The 16,163-nt window shown below is 38.9% G+C and overlaps 2 protein-coding genes across 15 annotated transcripts in view; one reads left to right on the top strand and one right to left on the bottom strand.

Moving 5' to 3' along the window:
* EMC4 (ER membrane protein complex subunit 4) overlaps positions 1–6,828 on the top strand; it is a 76,371-nt gene extending 69,543 nt beyond the window's left edge. For 3 of the 6 annotated variants that reach the window (XM_073211573.1, XM_073211572.1, XM_037015829.2), the window contains 4 exons: positions 966–1,080; positions 5,376–5,529; positions 5,832–5,992; positions 6,249–6,828. In XM_073211573.1, the coding sequence (XP_073067674.1) occupies positions 966–1,080; positions 5,376–5,529; positions 5,832–5,992; positions 6,249–6,284 (466 nt within the window). In that variant the 3' untranslated portion in view covers positions 6,285–6,828. Of the gene's footprint in view, positions 1–423; positions 633–965; positions 1,089–5,375; positions 5,530–5,831; positions 5,993–6,248 lie in introns of those variants that run through there. The other 3 variants (XM_017640887.3, XM_073211574.1, XM_017640888.3) reach the window with 3 other exon arrangements.
* The window catches only part of SLC12A6 (solute carrier family 12 member 6), a 76,210-nt gene continuing 66,534 nt past the window's right edge, over positions 6,488–16,163 (bottom strand). For 7 of the 9 annotated variants that reach the window (XM_037015822.2, XM_037015823.2, XM_017640885.3 and 4 more), the window contains 9 exons: positions 15,446–15,550; positions 14,884–15,052; positions 13,369–13,564; positions 12,706–12,875; positions 11,887–12,018; positions 11,226–11,333; positions 10,833–11,017; positions 10,324–10,457; positions 6,488–9,410 (listed from right to left, as the gene is read on the bottom strand). In XM_037015822.2, the coding sequence (XP_036871717.1) occupies positions 9,319–9,410; positions 10,324–10,457; positions 10,833–11,017; positions 11,226–11,333; positions 11,887–12,018; positions 12,706–12,875; positions 13,369–13,564; positions 14,884–15,052; positions 15,446–15,550 (1,291 nt within the window). In that variant the 3' untranslated portion in view covers positions 6,488–9,318. Of the gene's footprint in view, positions 9,411–10,323; positions 10,458–10,832; positions 11,073–11,225; positions 11,334–11,886; positions 12,019–12,705; positions 12,876–13,368; positions 13,565–14,883; positions 15,053–15,445; positions 15,551–16,163 lie in introns of those variants that run through there. The other 2 variants (XM_037015824.2, XM_073211570.1) reach the window with 2 other exon arrangements.

The following is a 16,163-nucleotide window of genomic DNA, read 5'->3' as shown; positions in this document are numbered from 1 at the left end:
GCCTTCTCACGCCCATCCTTCCTCCTAGCTCTCGTGTAGAACAGGAATCTATCTCGCACGGTTACCGTGAGATTAAGACATAATACACAAAGCTCCTGGAACACGGTAGGCAGGCAGTACTCGGAAGCTACTAAAAAACTCGCTCATGTCACCCAATCCATGATGAAGCCAGGATTTAAACGGAGACCTGAATCTTGTGTTCCCAGGAGAGCGCAAGAGCTCAGGAAGCTTTTCTTGGTTTCACTTACTAACGAGTTAGTATGTACCTTCCCTCTGTCCCTTAAAGCGCACCTCAGGAGTCAAGGAACAATCAACAGGCCTCCAGAAAGGAGAAAGTGCGCGGATACCACTTTAGGTAGGCCACTACTTCTCTCCAAGTACTCTCTCCAATACACCACCTGTCAACTTCCGGGCGAAGTGACGTCTATACTCACGCGCCGGAAGTGGGTTTGCAGAGTGAGACGAGAAAAATCGTGGGTGTTGTGGCCTGATCCTCCGCCACACTTTCCAGAGTAAGGAGCATCGCCTCTTTGGTAGTCGGTTGCCATGACGGCCCAGGGTAGCCTGGTGGCCAACCGAGGCCGGCGTTTCAAGTGGGCCGTTGAGCTGAGCGGGCCTGGAGGTGGCAGCAGGTGAGGAGCCAGGGAGAAGCTCAGTATCAGAGCCTTCACCCCGGAACTGCCCCAGAGGAATGGGACCTCAGCCAACAGGTACACCTCTCTGGAAGGATGGGTGGCACAAAGACGTCTGCTAGGGAGCTAGCGGCTTCGGCTGTGGAAATTTCTATGGCCAGAGGGTGCTTATTTCAGTCCTCGCAGTAGGCAAAAGACTGACGAACTCAGAGGCCTTGCTCTGATCTGGGTAGATTCATCTAAGGATCTGTATTCCTATGATTAGTGTAACAAGAACTGTGGGAGATGAAGTTCGAGAGGCTGTAGCCTTAGTTTCCTGTTTTGGTTCTTTAGGGGCCGAAGTGACCGGGGTGGCGGCCTGGGAGACTCTCTGTATCCAGTCGGTTACTTGGACAAGCAAGTGCCTGATACCAGCGTGCAAGAGACAGACCGGATCCTCGTGGAGAAGGTACAGAGGTATAGATGTCACCGTAGTTCTTGGGCCAGGCCTATCTACATATCACCTTCCTCGCCCAGGCAGCCTATGAGTATCTTACTGTAAATAGCCCTTATCACGAATATTGGGTAGCCAAACTGCTTGAGAATAGTGTTACAATAATTGACATATTAGCTCCAAAAATGCTTAATGGGGAAATAAAAGATGGTCCAACATAAGGTGAAAGAAAATATGTTGAAAATTATCTATTGGTGGCCAATTTAAGTCATCCTTTTCTACTCTAGTTACCTTACACCACACAACTAGTCGGGATATTGTTGGCTTTACCTTCAAAATAGATTCAGAATCTTATTACTTACTACTTCTTTTTACCTTCATCTGTCATCTGTAATAAGCCAGTTCATCGCCTACCACTTTCCCGTGTTCAGTCCAGTCTAGTCAGAATGACCTCCTTACTGCCACTTTAATACTACAGGCAAGCTTCCACCTTGGGCTTTTTCTGCTTGTTCTTCCCTCTTCCTGGAATACTCTTCTCCCAGATACCTTTATGACTTAGCCTCTCATCTTTGTAGGTCTCTCAAATGTTACCTTCTTAGTGAAGCCCACCCTCACGGCACTCCCTTAACTGTTCTCTTACTTTGTTTCTCCATATCATTCAGTGATACAGCTTTAAATTACTTTATTATGTCTTTTCACTCTTATAAACTCCATAACAGGATTTTGTCTTCCAAGTACCTAGAACTGTACCTGCCACTTCCTTTCCTCTCACCCTTAATATTGTTCAGTACAAAATGATTTTTTTTTCATGAAATGCAGTGATTTTCACAACTTGAAAATGACAGAGCTGTTATCAGTGCTTTTTGACATATATCATCCAGCCATTTTCATCTTGGTACATCAAAGTCTAATATGAATAATACATGATAGTAAAGTATTTTTTAAATGGCCTGCTGCTAAACGTAGATTATTATAAAATACTTATTTTAGAACAATTCACTGTGTAGATGATGTGATATTTAAATGCCCAGGTAAATGGTCTGTGTAAATGACACATTAGGAGACTGTTTACAAATACAGCTATTTATTTTTAATGTGAATAAGCCCAAATGGATAGTGGTGTATTATTAATGTAGCTAGATTTACTTTGTTAATATTTTGTTTAGGATTTTTGTATTTAGGTTTATAAATGATACTGGTCTATAAACTTTCTTAAAATGATGTCCTTGTCAGGTTTTGGTATTTATAAGACCTCATATAATGAGTTGTAGAATGTTTTTATTGTCTGAAAGTTTGTCTAAGATTGACTTTTTTTTTAAGTGTCTAGAATTTGCTAAGGGAAATCGTCTGGGCATAATTATAGATTGTTTCTTAAACAGTTATGAGACTATTTAAATTTCCAATTTCTTAGGCAATTTTTTCTAGGAATTTATTTCCCAAAACTTGTAATGTGATCACTGTAATATCTGTAAGATCAATAGAAGTAGCCTTTTTTCATTCCCGATGTTGAATATTTATCATCTTCCCTTTTTTCTTTATCAGACTTAGCAGTTTTGATTTTATTAATCTTTTCAAAATAACACCTTTGGCTTTGTTGGTTCGAAGAAAATTTCATTTTCTGCCAGCATTTTTATTTTCTTCCTTTTCGTTTCCTTGAGTTTGTTTTTCTAACAAAAAAAAAATGAAACTAAAATAGATGTTATAGTCATCTAATTTTTTGTTTTAATTTTTTATTAAGGTATTATTGATATATACTCTTATGAAGGTTTCACATGAAAACACAATGTGGTTACTACATTTACCCATATTATCAAGTCCCCACCCATACACCAATGCAGTCACTGTCCATCAGTGTAGTAAGATGCCACAAATACACTGTTTGCCTTCTCTGTGCTACACTGTTTTACCCAAGACCCCCCACACCATGTGCACTAAATATAATACCCCTCAATCCCCTTCTCCCTCCCTCCCCACCTGCCCTCCCACACCCCTCCCCTTTGGTAACTGCTAGTCCCTTCTTGGAGTCTGGGAGTCTGCTGCTATTTTGTTCCTTCAGTTTTGCTTCGTTGTTATACTCCACAAACAAGGGAAATCATTTGGCACTTGTCTTTCTCGGCCTGGCTTATTTCACTGAACATAACTCCAGCTCCATCCATGTTGTTGCAAATGGTAGGATTTGATTCTTTCTTATGGCTGAATAGTATTCCATTGTGTATATGTACCACATCTTTATACATTCATCTACTGATGGACACTTACGTTGCTTCCATATCTTGGCTATTTTAAGTAGTTCTGCAATAAACATAGGGGTGCATATGTCTTTTTGACTCAGAAGTTGTATTCTTTGGGTAAATTCCAAGGAGTGGGATTCCTGGGTCAAATGGATTTCTATTTTTAGTTTTTTGAGGAACCTCCATATTGCTTTCCACAATGGTTGAACTAGCCTACATTCCCACCAGCAGTGTAGGAGGGTATAGTCATCTAATTTTAAGGTTATAAATTTCTCAAAGCTCTACCTGTATCCCATAAGTTTAAATATGTGATATTTTTGTTATCATTTAACAATATTTCTGTTTCCCATTGTAATTTCTTTGATTCATGGGTTAGAGTACATTTGTTAATTCTGACACATAGGGGAGTTAGTTTTTAGTAACAGGTTTATTTTTTACTATTAACATTTTGAGTGATTTTCAAAAAATCTATGTATATGGCATCATTATTAGTCACTATATAGTATTATGTTCTTTGAATGTCTCATACTGTGTTTAAGCATCCCTCTTTCAGAGAGAAAATTTAAATACTTTTTTTTTTAACTGAAGTGTAGTTGATGTACAATATTTTAGTTTCAGGTGTACAACATAGTGCTTCAACAATTGCATACATTACTAAATGTTTATCACTATAACTGTAGTTAACCAGCTGTCAACATACAAAGATGTTATAAGATTATTGAGTATAACCCCTATGCTGTACTTTAATCTGGATGACTAATCTGTTATATAATTAGAAGTTTGTATCTCTTTATCCCCTTCATCTATTTCAACCATCATCCTACCCACTCCCCTGTGGCAACCACCAGTCTGTACATGTACTTTGTGTTTATGAGTCTATTTGGTTTTTTTTAGATTCTACATGTAAGTGAAATCAGATAGTATTTGTCTTTCTTACTCACTTAGTATAATACCCTGTAGATCCAGGCAAATGGCAAGATTTCATTCTTTTTTATGGCTGATATTCCAGTGTGTATATGTACCACATCTTTATTCATTCCTCTATTGATGGACATTCAAGTTACTTTTATTATCTTCGCTATTGTAAATAATGCTGCAAAAACATACATGTGCATGTATGTTCTTTTTGGATTAGTGATTTTGTTTTCTTTGGGTAAATTCCCAGAGGTGGAATTACTGAGTTGTATGGTATTCCTATTTTTAGTTTGAGAAACTCCATACTCCCACAGTGGCTGCACCATTTTTCATTCCCACCAGTAGTGAGTGAGTGTGTGTGTGTGTGTGTGTGTGTGTGTGTGTTGGGCGGTGTTCCCTTTTCTGCACATCCTTGCCACACTTGTTATTTATCTTTCTGATCATAGCCATTCTGACTGGTGTGAGGTGACATCTCATTGTGGTTTTGATTTGCATTTCCCTGATGATTAGTAATGTAGAGCATCTTTTCATGTGTCTGTTGGATATCTATCTGTATATCTTCTGTTTGGGATTTTCTAGTTTGTTACTAATTTCTAGTTTAATTGCATCATCATCAAAGAACATGCTTTGTATGATTTGAATTGAGAGTTACTAATACTTTTTCCATGGTTCAGCAAATGGTCAGTTTTTTTAAATGTCCTGTGTTTGAAAAGAATGCAAATTCTGCAACTGTTGGGTGCCATGTTCTTTGTTAGTTGTTTGTTAATGTCATTCAAATTTTCTATATCTTGATTTGTTTCTTCTATTCGTTATTAAGGTGGACTAATCTCCCACTATGTGGATTTATCTATTCCTTCCATTGTAGATGGGACAATGATAGATGGAGAAGTACAAAAGTAGGGAAGGGTTTTCTTTCCCCAAAATAATGGGGAAAAATGACATTTGGAAAACCCATAGAGAAAAACAAAACAAAAGGTAATGCCTTATCTTTAGAAGAGCACGTTTTCTGTGGCAATATGGAGAAGGGCAGATGTGGTGGAATTGAGGGGTCAACCCCGGAAGAAGCACAGAATTGGGAATTGTGTTCATTGGATTTTAATATCAGTTCATGATAAATGTGGGACTGAGAACACGGACCAGAGGTTAAAATTGTGTTTGTTTTAGCGCTGCTGGGACATCGCCTTGGGTCCCCTCAAACAGATTCCCATGAACCTCTTCATCATGTACATGGCTGGCAATACTATCTCCATCTTCCCCACTATGATGGTGTGTATGATGGCTTGGCGACCCATTCAGGCCCTTATGGCCATTTCAGCCAGTAAGTATTCTTGAAATAATAACTTCTTCCTAAGTTTTAAAAGCTAAAGGCAAATTCTAAGGTAAAATTCATATTGGAAGTCTTCAGTGGAGCTTTTGGTTAGTTGGCAGGGGGAGGGTGTGCAGGGTGGTGCTGGTAGTGGTGGTGGCATGGAGCAGGAAAAATGCTTATCATGTTTTTCTGTTCACCTTACATGAACTGTCTTAACTATGGTCTGTCTATATTATTTCTATTATTTTAATATATGGCCTGATTCATATTGAAAAAGTTTTTTTGGTTTTGATACTTTGTTACCCCAACAGCCTTCAAGATGCTAGAAAGTTCAAGCCAGAAGTTTCTTCAGGGTTTGGTATATCTCATTGGGAACCTCATGGGTCTGGCATTGGCTGTTTACAAGTGCCAGTCAATGGGACTGTTGCCAACACATGCGTCAGATTGGTTAGCCTTCATTGAGCCTCCTGAGGTAAGGCAAAAGAAAAGTTACATTTTGGGCAGTTGTAATGTACAGTAAATAATACCTATTTGATGGTAGGGGATTAGAGTCTGTAGGAAAGCTCATTTCATAAGAAATAAGATCGATTAGGAGTTTGGAAGTATTTTTGGGTTTTTTTTTAAGGATAAAGCAAAATAGTGTTTGTGATTAAAGTATTAAATACTTGATTCAGGAAGTTATTTCAGCACTCAGTCACCATTCACCTGTTTACTTTTTCTTGTTTCAGAGGATGGAGTTCAGTGGTGGAGGACTGCTTTTGTGAACCTGAGAAAGTGGCACATGGTGCCTACATACTTGGATCTCACATACAACCTTCTGTAATGCCTACGAGCTCCTCCTCAGCACACTAACCCTTAATATTAATACTCATGCAAAAAGAACCAAAAGCTCTTTTTTCCATGGTGAGGAAGAGACAAATCTTAGAAAGACAGCATATGAATCACAAAAGAAACTGTGCCACAACCCTTGACTGAAAATAATGTAGAAAACTTTATTTATGTTTCCAGTACAGAGCAAAACAACAAATAAAACCCTAACTCTATGTAAACAAAAGAACGGTTGCTGCTAAATCAAGAACCACAGCAGCATCTTTCAATATAAATTAAATGGTTGAGAACAATGTGTAAAAAAAAGAGTTGCACAGTTTCCTTTAAATCTATACCTTCCCTAATATTTCACTTTTATTTAACACAAGCAGGGACATAAAAATTCTATTGGAGATACTTGTGAAGATGTGAGAAATTAATGCTGGATTCAGATTATACATTATGAAAAGAAAAATAAACCAGATAAAAAGAGCATGTAAATATGCTTACAGTGTAATTGCTACTTTAATATCCACAATAATGTTTTTTTTTAACACGTTTATGGGGAATGAGGATTGGTGGGATTGTTGGGGCCACAGGAATCGGAGACAATGGAAGATAGAAAGTAGTGACCTTTCCTCTGCCAAGAGGAGCCAGGTAGTCAGGCAGATGCTGCAAATCAAACTTCAGCTTTTAAGATAGCTATAGAAGGCAGAGGGCCAGTAGCTGGAGAATGTGTATTTTAACCTGCCCTGGTAAAGTCATAGCTAAGACTTAAAAGCTGGATCTTAATCAAAAGGCAGGAGAATCTCTCCTATCTCTTCCTTCTTGAAACACAAAGCCCTTTCCCCTAAGGTGCATTCTCATTAATCAAGTTTCTGTATTGCTATATATGCAGTGATTAAAAGAGACAAGATACTTTGCAGACAAACAACATAAGCAACACATAAACATGAAATGCTCTAGACAGAAATGATTTTAAATCTGGCCTAATAACTATTTCCCCATGTAACTGTGATTTTATGTTTTAAGGGATGAAGTAGCAGCTATATTAGTAGCCACTAACTCCCTTATCCTTTTAAAATATTACAGAGCTCAACCACAAAAAGCTTTTCTAAAACATTTTTTCTAAGTGGGAAAATTAATATACATATATCATTTTGGCTAGAGGGTGTGTGTAAATGTGGAGAATTCCTGGGCAGGCTGACCTTTAAAGCACAGGCCTTTAATATTAATCTAGGGTCCTATGGGACCTATTCCACTACTGCTGGACTCAACTAAGCAATGGAGTGTTGCAGTGGAAGTTGTAAACAATGTTTCTACCCTCTGCAGCAAGGAGTAGAAAAAAAGACTGAAAAGATGTCTTCTTTGCTACCCTGACTGGTCTGGAGGTTGAAAGAAAGCAAAGGGAACACATCAAAAATGACTCAATTTCATAAGCCATATTGAAGGGTGTTCTCCTCTGTCCAGAAAGGTCAAATGAATAATCTGCTGGTCCCTAGGTCAGCTTGCTTCATTTCCTACTGGGTAATCAAATAAGTGTAGCATTCGTTTAATGAAGTGAAATTCAAAAGCGGCCGTGAATACAGGCAAGATAGTTTCTCTAAATCCTTATGCTTGAAATCCAGTTGTTTGCAGTCAGTAAATTAGAGAAACGCTAAGCCTGCACAAATATTTCCTCGTTACATTTAGGGCTTTTTGAGAACGTGAAGTAGAAGACTTTTGGCTTGGGTAATCTCTTAGTTCAGAGCCAAGTTTCTGCAGTTAGAATGAAGAATAAAATTGAAAGGGATAAAGAAAAATGCTCATACTCTGAACATTTAACCTTCATTATGGCTTTGGAAATGAGGTCACAGTTTTCTCAGTGGAAGAAAAGTCTCCTGGATCAGGCCAATGCCGACTGTATGCCACTTAAGTGCAGCAGGCAAGGGGAGTAGCAGCACTTTGGGGGGAGGGCAGCTCTGGAACTTCGCTGATTCCCCTTCAAAAGATAGGCTAAAGCCTCAGGGAAGGATCTTAGCCATTGTTCCCGGTGTTTGTCTCTGATTTCTGACCTAACCCAGGTGGAAAGGAGAACCTCCTGGTCAATGTGCATTATCATCTCTGTTTCTTAGATAAGAGCTTATATGTTTCACCTTTGTCACATAGGTAACCACAAACTATTTCAGTAAATCTTAAAAGCTACCTTTTGGAGTTCCTTTAGTTTGGCCATTTGAAATGATATAGTTTTTACTTCACCTTTAAAAAACAATTTCCATAACATTGCCTGTATTACAATGTTAACCACAGAATGGGGTTTTGATAATAAAAACAGAAATATACAACACAGTATATATACTTAAGCCTGGTATTCTGGGGGAATTTTGGAGAAACAAGTAGAGGCTGCAGCCATATTTCAGTTCTTGTTTATTAGTTACCTAATATAAAATTAGAGTCCTGGAGAGCAAGTGGATACTTTAAGGAAAATCAGCTAAAAAAGGTTTTTCATCTTGGCTTGCCACAGGTTATCTCCACAAGGATGTTACGTCCCCATATACTTAGCTATGAACTCGAGTATAATGAGGCTGTGTCTCTGGCTGTTACCCCCATGCTGTCATCAAGGAACCATGACTTTGGAGCTTTATGTTTAATGTTGGATACATACTGGCTTTTTGTCTTGAGTTGATTTTCTAGTAATCCTTTTACCAATTCATTTTATTCATTTTGCTTGTTAATTCTAACTTGCCTTCAGCTGGCCCAGACTTGTCTTTTAGGACTTGACCATTTTCTGATGTTGAGGGAATATTTGCTACAGATCATATAATAGCAAAGAGCAGATCTATTTGTACTTTTTTGCCCTAGTACTCAAGGCTCAGCTTGTCAAGAGTTCACTGTGATGTGTACAGAACACAGGCCTCTATCTGATGGAAGCGGTAGTAAAAAGCTGGCACTTCCACCGAGGATGGAAGCCCTTCAAGAAAAGTGAGGCCAAGCAGAGTCATTCAGAGTGGATTATGAATAAATGGTGATCACTTCACTGCCACCACCTCGGACAAGGAGGACCCGCTCCAGTCCTTCAGTGAGCACTTCTAGAAACTCCATGTCTTCAGAATTTGTCAAGGAGACAATAGGCAGGTGAATAACATACTTTACAACCAGGCATGATAATCTGAGTTTTATGACTGCAAAGCTGAAAAATCAACATGCCCGGTGTAATTATTATATACTCGGAATTGGATAAATCTGAGCTCTGGATTCAGCTTAACCCTGTGAAGTAATCCAGAATTTAGTCCTTTTGCATATACAATACAACACTCTCATTTGTTGGATTTTTCCCCCTAAATGTTATTAAAAATGGGGGAAACCCACAAGTGATGTATTATTACTACACAGAAAAATAAGCCAAAAAAGAAGAAAAAGGCGCAACAGGAAGGGCAGCCATACAATTCCTAGAGAGGACCCATGTGATTTCTAAGGGAAGCTGCTCAAGTCGGAGTTTCCTGCCAGTTTTTTTCCTTTTAACCTCTTTTCTGTAATGGTGAGAAAGGGCCAGTCTATGCCACTTGTAGTACTAAAGGGGTCCCATAAAAACAATCTTGGGTATGAAGAAACCCCCTTATCTCTCTTTTTTCCCCCTCAGAGGAGGTTCCATTTCAGCTGCTCCCCTAACTCCATCCAAAAGAAAAAGGCTTTGCAAAGTGGGTAGAGCCAGAAGAGGAGAAAGGATATGGGTATTCCATTTCTAGAACTGTCAGAAAGGGTTTTATACATTGAATATTAGAAATCATGTTGCAAGTGCACCACCAAAAGTCTCATTAGGGTTCAGAGAGAACATTACACCCCCAACTCCCCGAAAGGAGACAAATCTCACTACTTTGTAAGAATCGTTGCCTAAGGCATTTTCACAGCCTTCCTTCCTTAAGAGGAAAATAGGCACAATGACTTTTACCTGGTGGTCTCACATAAGAAACAGGCTAAAATTTTCTCTACTGGTAGCTCTACTATTGGAAAGGATACAGTTTTCATCACCCTCAGGATTTCGGGGCGGCCCTGGCATATTCAGCAAAACCAGCTTCGCTTCATGGGACTTGTTAACTATAACCTCGTTGAGCTTCACTGCTGTGTGCATCCGCCTCACATTGGATTGGTCGCTGGGGAAGGGGAGCAGAGAGAAATAGAGGTGGTTAAAGCAAAGAAAAACTGGCATATAGTCAACTTTTGAAAACTTTTGAGATACAGAGCTTTTGTGTGGCTGCCTATGAATAAGGTAATGACAAATAATTTCCTTATAATAATATCCTGGGTTCTCTCATTCTACATGTGCTTGTTTTATGCCAGGAACACTGTATGGAGAGGAAAAAGGATGGATAGCTTGTGTACAGTGTTAACTGACAGGCAAACAATAAAGAGATGGCTGGATTTGGGGTGAAACAACAGACTCAATCAGGTGTATCCAGGCAGTGTCACATCTATGGCACTGACTAGGACACCATCTATGTGATAAGCTTGTGAGCTGGAAAACTTACGGACGCATGTTCAGCAGGTCCTGGAATCCTTCCATTGACTTGGCTTTTTGTCCCCGGGATGCCATGTACTTGTCTTTGGTCCAAGTCATGTGTACCTTCTCCTGGTAAGTCTCTGTCTCTTCATCTTCATCTGAGCCAATGCTGGTCAGTCGTAGCATTGAGTTCCTGTCTTTCACCAACTGTGCCTGAGGGAGGCCCAACACAGCTATGGCACTATCCCAATTTCCTCTAATGTTTTACCTTCAATTATTTTGAAACACCAATGTAGTTATAGTGGGATGATGGACAAAGTGAGAAGGAAAGAAACTGTCATTCTATGAGAACAATTAGGTATCACTCCTTTCAGAGACGGACTTCATTGGGCCGGATTAGATGGATACAACATGGTCTCACCTCTCTATCCCGCTCTGTTTTGGACAGTCGCATGTGCCGGAGCATCTGGGACCTCTGCTCCATCATCAGGGTGCGCTCGTAGGTGTAAGCTGATATGTCACTGTCATGCTGCCACAGGTATCACGCAGTAAGCATAAGGGACAATGAAAGAGGAATCACACATTTTCCTTTCCACTCACTAAATTAAGCCACAGAAAGTATCACAGTATCGACCTAAGGTTCAATCCTATTTTATCAATGAGCTACATAAATACAAATTGTGGATTGTACATAGATCAAATCCAAAGCCCTGAGAACCTTTTCCATAATCTAACCACATATGTGTTCCCTTGAAACACAAAGTCTAGTCTTCTAATTTTTTAATATTGTCAAGTTATCTCAAAAAAAGGTGGGACTTTAACATGAATATATGAATTAAAAATTAATAAAACTACATTAGACAAGAATCTGACAGAAATATAAAGGCTATGTAACACTGAAGCAAAAATAAAAACAGTACCAAATATACATTACATACACACTGTATTTATCTAGGTCAATTAGGCAAGGGATTAATCTACATTTGCAGCTGAAGAGTTTCTCAAACCAGAAAAGGTTCTCGGAAGACTGGGCGTGGGATGGGGAAGGGTGGTCTTTTTGATCCCAAACTCTGCTTTCTTACCATTTCCACCACTTCCACCTCTGCCTCAATGCGCAGGTGATACAGGAAAGTGGCCAGGTCCTTCTTCATCTGAATACTGTTGTCTTCTAGCTGGGCTACTGTGAAGATCCGTATGCTGCATTTTCGCCACACCTGTGACAGTACCATACAGACATGGAAAATTAGATGCAAGAAGGCAAAAAAAAAAAAAAGAGTTGTTTTCTAAAACACAAGGCATTTTTGCCTGGAACAACATTGCTATATTAGGGTATCTGTTCTTAAATTCCTTACTTTCTGCCTTATTGTACTAAGACAAAAGCTTGACTAAGGAACACATTAAATACAGTTTTAAGAAGTTCTTAATTTCATGACAAAAAAAACCCCTGGCAAACAGAAAACATGGCCTGTGATACATTAAGAGGCTGCTTTATTCAGAAGGCATATTGATGACAAGGTGCAGACCATGGTATTCAAAAATTTTTATTTACCTTTCAATTTATTAGTCTTACCAAAGGATGAGCATGTGTATATGTAAGACACACACACACACATCCTTAGGTTTCCAGTATTTGAGAAAGCTTTTTTTTTTTAAAGGATGTGTTCACTTGTTAATGTTTTTTCCAAGGGCTCGTGTGGAACTTTATTAATTTGCTGAATTTCACTTGTAGATAGGTATCAACTACAAAAAAAACTTTTCTTATAAAGTTGAAACTGGTATTATGGGACAGCCAAGAATAATTCTCAACTCTTCTGACTCTAAGATTCAACACTACAGAAACAAAGAGGTAGTGAACCAGGACAAGCTAAGGGAGAGACTTTTTAAAAAGGTGTCTACAGTACCTTGTGCTGTTTGAGTAGGAACGGCAATAGCATGAGCATCCCCCCATCATGCACAATCCACCACACATCAATGTTGCCCTCAGAAAATTGCTCCACATTGCTGGGAAAGAAGGACACGTTTTTAGCCACCAACAGGGCCAGATGGGCAGCAGTTGTCACTCGAACTGTGCCTAAGGAGAAAACAAACAGAATCAGGATAAGCAAAGAAGAATCCTTAGGCTTGCTGTGTTTCCTCCCATATTAGGAAAGCAGGAAACTGCTCTTTTACGTTTCCTTGTTTACATGGGAGGTGATACCTCATCAAGTACAAAAACCATTGAGAAAAGTAGGACTAGCTAGCACAGTTAGATTGAGAAGGGGGCTTTGGGAGATTTTGATCAAGGATAATACTTGCAATTCCTGTGAGAATGTCAGTGTGGGAGATAACAATGAAAATAAGGCAATCTCAGAGATCATTCCTAACATAAGACTTAACTGAGATAAATAATTCATGGACATAATAAAGTTGGAGGGGATGAGCAGAATCAGGGCTCTGCTACTAGTCAATATTTAGATGCCTTTGTAAGACTGTGCTTCAGCAATGGCTAGGGATTCGGATTAGAGTAACAGGGATTTAACTGTGCCACATTTGGGCCCTCAGGTTGTATAAAAAATATTTTGTACCAATAAAAGTCTTCCAAGCTCGAGCATCTTCACTCTGGCGCCAGCCATTAGGCCATCCCATCACTACTGTGTTGTGCTTCATGCCCCCAAGACCACACGACTGGATGAGATGGGAAATGCCCTCTTTGAGCTTGGCGGCTACCACCAGCTGGCAGAATCCTTTCACCTTCTCTGCCTCCATTAGGTGTTTTATGGTCTGAAAGAGAGACAGAACCTCAACACTGAATTGCTTCATCCTGGACCTTTTAACCTACTCCTCCTTCTCCACAGTACATCCCCCTCCTCTTTCTAAGCTGTGTAAGACCACACCTCCTACAGAAAAGTACAAAAGTTAAAATTATCCTAGCGAAATTTCATTATCCTTTGCCTTTTTCACTCTCTAAGTGCTTATTAATAGCTGGCTGTCTACATGTAGTTCCTCTGCCTTTTCCTCTTGGGCTTTTCTTTGTAACAAGCAAAGTGAGAACAGGGATCTTCATAAAGGGAATATTGAATATTCTTTCTTAATTGGACAGGATGAGTGTGAACATGCTCTCCTTCCTCAGTCCCAGTCAAGCTCTGACTCATCTTACTAGAAATTTGATCTGATGATTCAGTTTTATTTTAGAATTTTCTCAGGTATTTTTTGTTTGTTTCTCCTATTTCTGTATCCTTTTTGATATTTTAATCATGATCATTTGTGACACTCATATTTACTTTTCTCTTCTTTTATTCATTTAAGCCAATTTGGAGATAATATTTTATTTCCTATTACTCTACTGTCCTGGTAGAAAGAGAAAGGGAATAATGGTGTGGAAAATGGATATGATCTTCCCAAAGGCACAGTTTAAGTCAGTGGTTGGCTAGGATAATAAGCAGGGTCTCTTGATTTCTAGTCCTATACTTTTATTTTCCTGGACTAATTCTGTATTTATGTTTCTTCAGCACATTAGTTTTCAGGGTTTCAAAGCATTCCAAAATGAAATCCAGTAACGTTTTTTAAATGTAATTGAAAGTTACTCCAAACAACAGGGTTAGTTTCATCATGTATAGTTAAGTATTAGAGTGGACACTACTTTTCCTTCAGAGATAAACTGTAATATTCAATACGAAGCTAATCAGAAGTAGCAAAGGAATCTTGCTCATGATACCATGTGTAGATTAGTAAAGAGGAAGAAAGTGCTCATTGCTCCTTATCACAAGATTGAGAGGAACCACCTCCACAGTTCAAGGGGTAGATTTATTTTCATGACTTCTCTCAGGGTCAAGTCAGTGTTTGGAGCCTATTTGAAAATAGTGCTTAGCCTCAGTAATCTTACAGTTTAGTAATGCTTTTTAAATGGGAAGAGAGAATAAATTACTATCTTTTAGTTCATCTTATTATTTGGGAGAATATGACTGTTCAGAAGTCAGCACTAAGAAGGGAAGCTCCCAGATCATTCATGAAAGGAATTCACTTAAAAACCTGAGCTCTTATTACTTAACATTAAAAATCACAAGCTAAACTTCACTGAGCCCACAAGTCCTGACTCTTACCTGCTCAGCGGCTAAAGCTTCCCCATAGTTCTCCAGGAAGTTCCCCACGATGACAGAGCCCACAATAGTGAGACCCTTTCCTGCTTTAAGCTGTGAAGCAAAGGTGAGGAGGCGAGGATGCTTGACGTGTAAGTCTTCATCTAGTTTCAGCAATACAAGCAACTGAGGCCTGCAAAGAGGTTGGCGGAGGTAGAGATAGGTTGGAGGGGAGAAAAACTCTTGGTCCGGGGAACAGAATGAAAATTCTACCCTTTAATTCAGGAAATCTGTACAAAACATGTAATTTGCCAGAGGAAGAGATAAGAAATGACAGGATAAGGGTATAGTGTTATTTAAAATTATCCCTGTATTATCTCAAATTGATCACTCTTCAAGGAAGGGTAACAATGATAAGACATCTAGATCACATAACATGAAGAAAAGGGAATAAAGGGTGAAGAATTTGGAAACATTCAAAACAGGTGCATTACAGCAATTCCTAAGCCACATGATGTCCTTATCCTGTAATCAATGAAGCACACATTTCTGTGTGTTAAGCACTAAGCTCTGTTGATTTCTTTACCTCCAGTTTTTAGTGTGTGGTGGTCCTTCCTCCAGCCGAAGCAAAGCAAACCGGGCTGCACTGAGAGACAGCCCACGGATACCATCACCCCATTCTTTCTCAGCTCTGGGAAAAAAAGGACAGAATAAAACTATAACAAGTAACAACTTCAAAAAATAAAGTTTATTTTCTCTGTACACAAGGAAGAAGATTAAAACCTGTATTAATTATTTATATAATGCTCTTTACTAACATAATGAACCAACTGCAAGCAAACCAACACTACCCTTCATCACCAGACTGCACTGCACAGCCAGAAAAAGCTGGAAGGGTCACTAGTCCTTCTATGTAAATATCCAAAAGCAATCATCTACAATAGCAATTTGGATTAGGAAATTACTGTAGATCCAAAGTTTAAGTTATTTTGAAAATATTGGGGAGAGAGCAAAACTCAATGTAACCTTTGAATCATAGTGTCATTTATTCCTAATTTTTGAAGGTTGTTAGTGAAGTCTTAGTTGTTACAAAGTTACCCAGGATTAATTTCTTTTTCATTTCTAAGACAATCCCTTGACTTAAGAGATAAGCAAAAATATTTATATTTGTGTTATACTTTGTTCAATACTCATTGTTATTATTTCGACATGTCCTTCTATTTTTCTCATTAATCCACTAATACTTCCTTAACAGGTTCCCCTTCTGATCAAAAACTTGTGTCTGTAAGATGGCGAAGAGAATG

Source organism: Manis javanica, chromosome 8 (assembly GCF_040802235.1).
Source record: "Manis javanica isolate MJ-LG chromosome 8, MJ_LKY, whole genome shotgun sequence".
Taxonomy (NCBI): Eukaryota; Metazoa; Chordata; class Mammalia; order Pholidota; family Manidae; genus Manis; species Manis javanica.
Note: the sequence above shows the minus strand (reverse complement) of the source record. Positions and strands in the feature narration are given on the sequence as shown.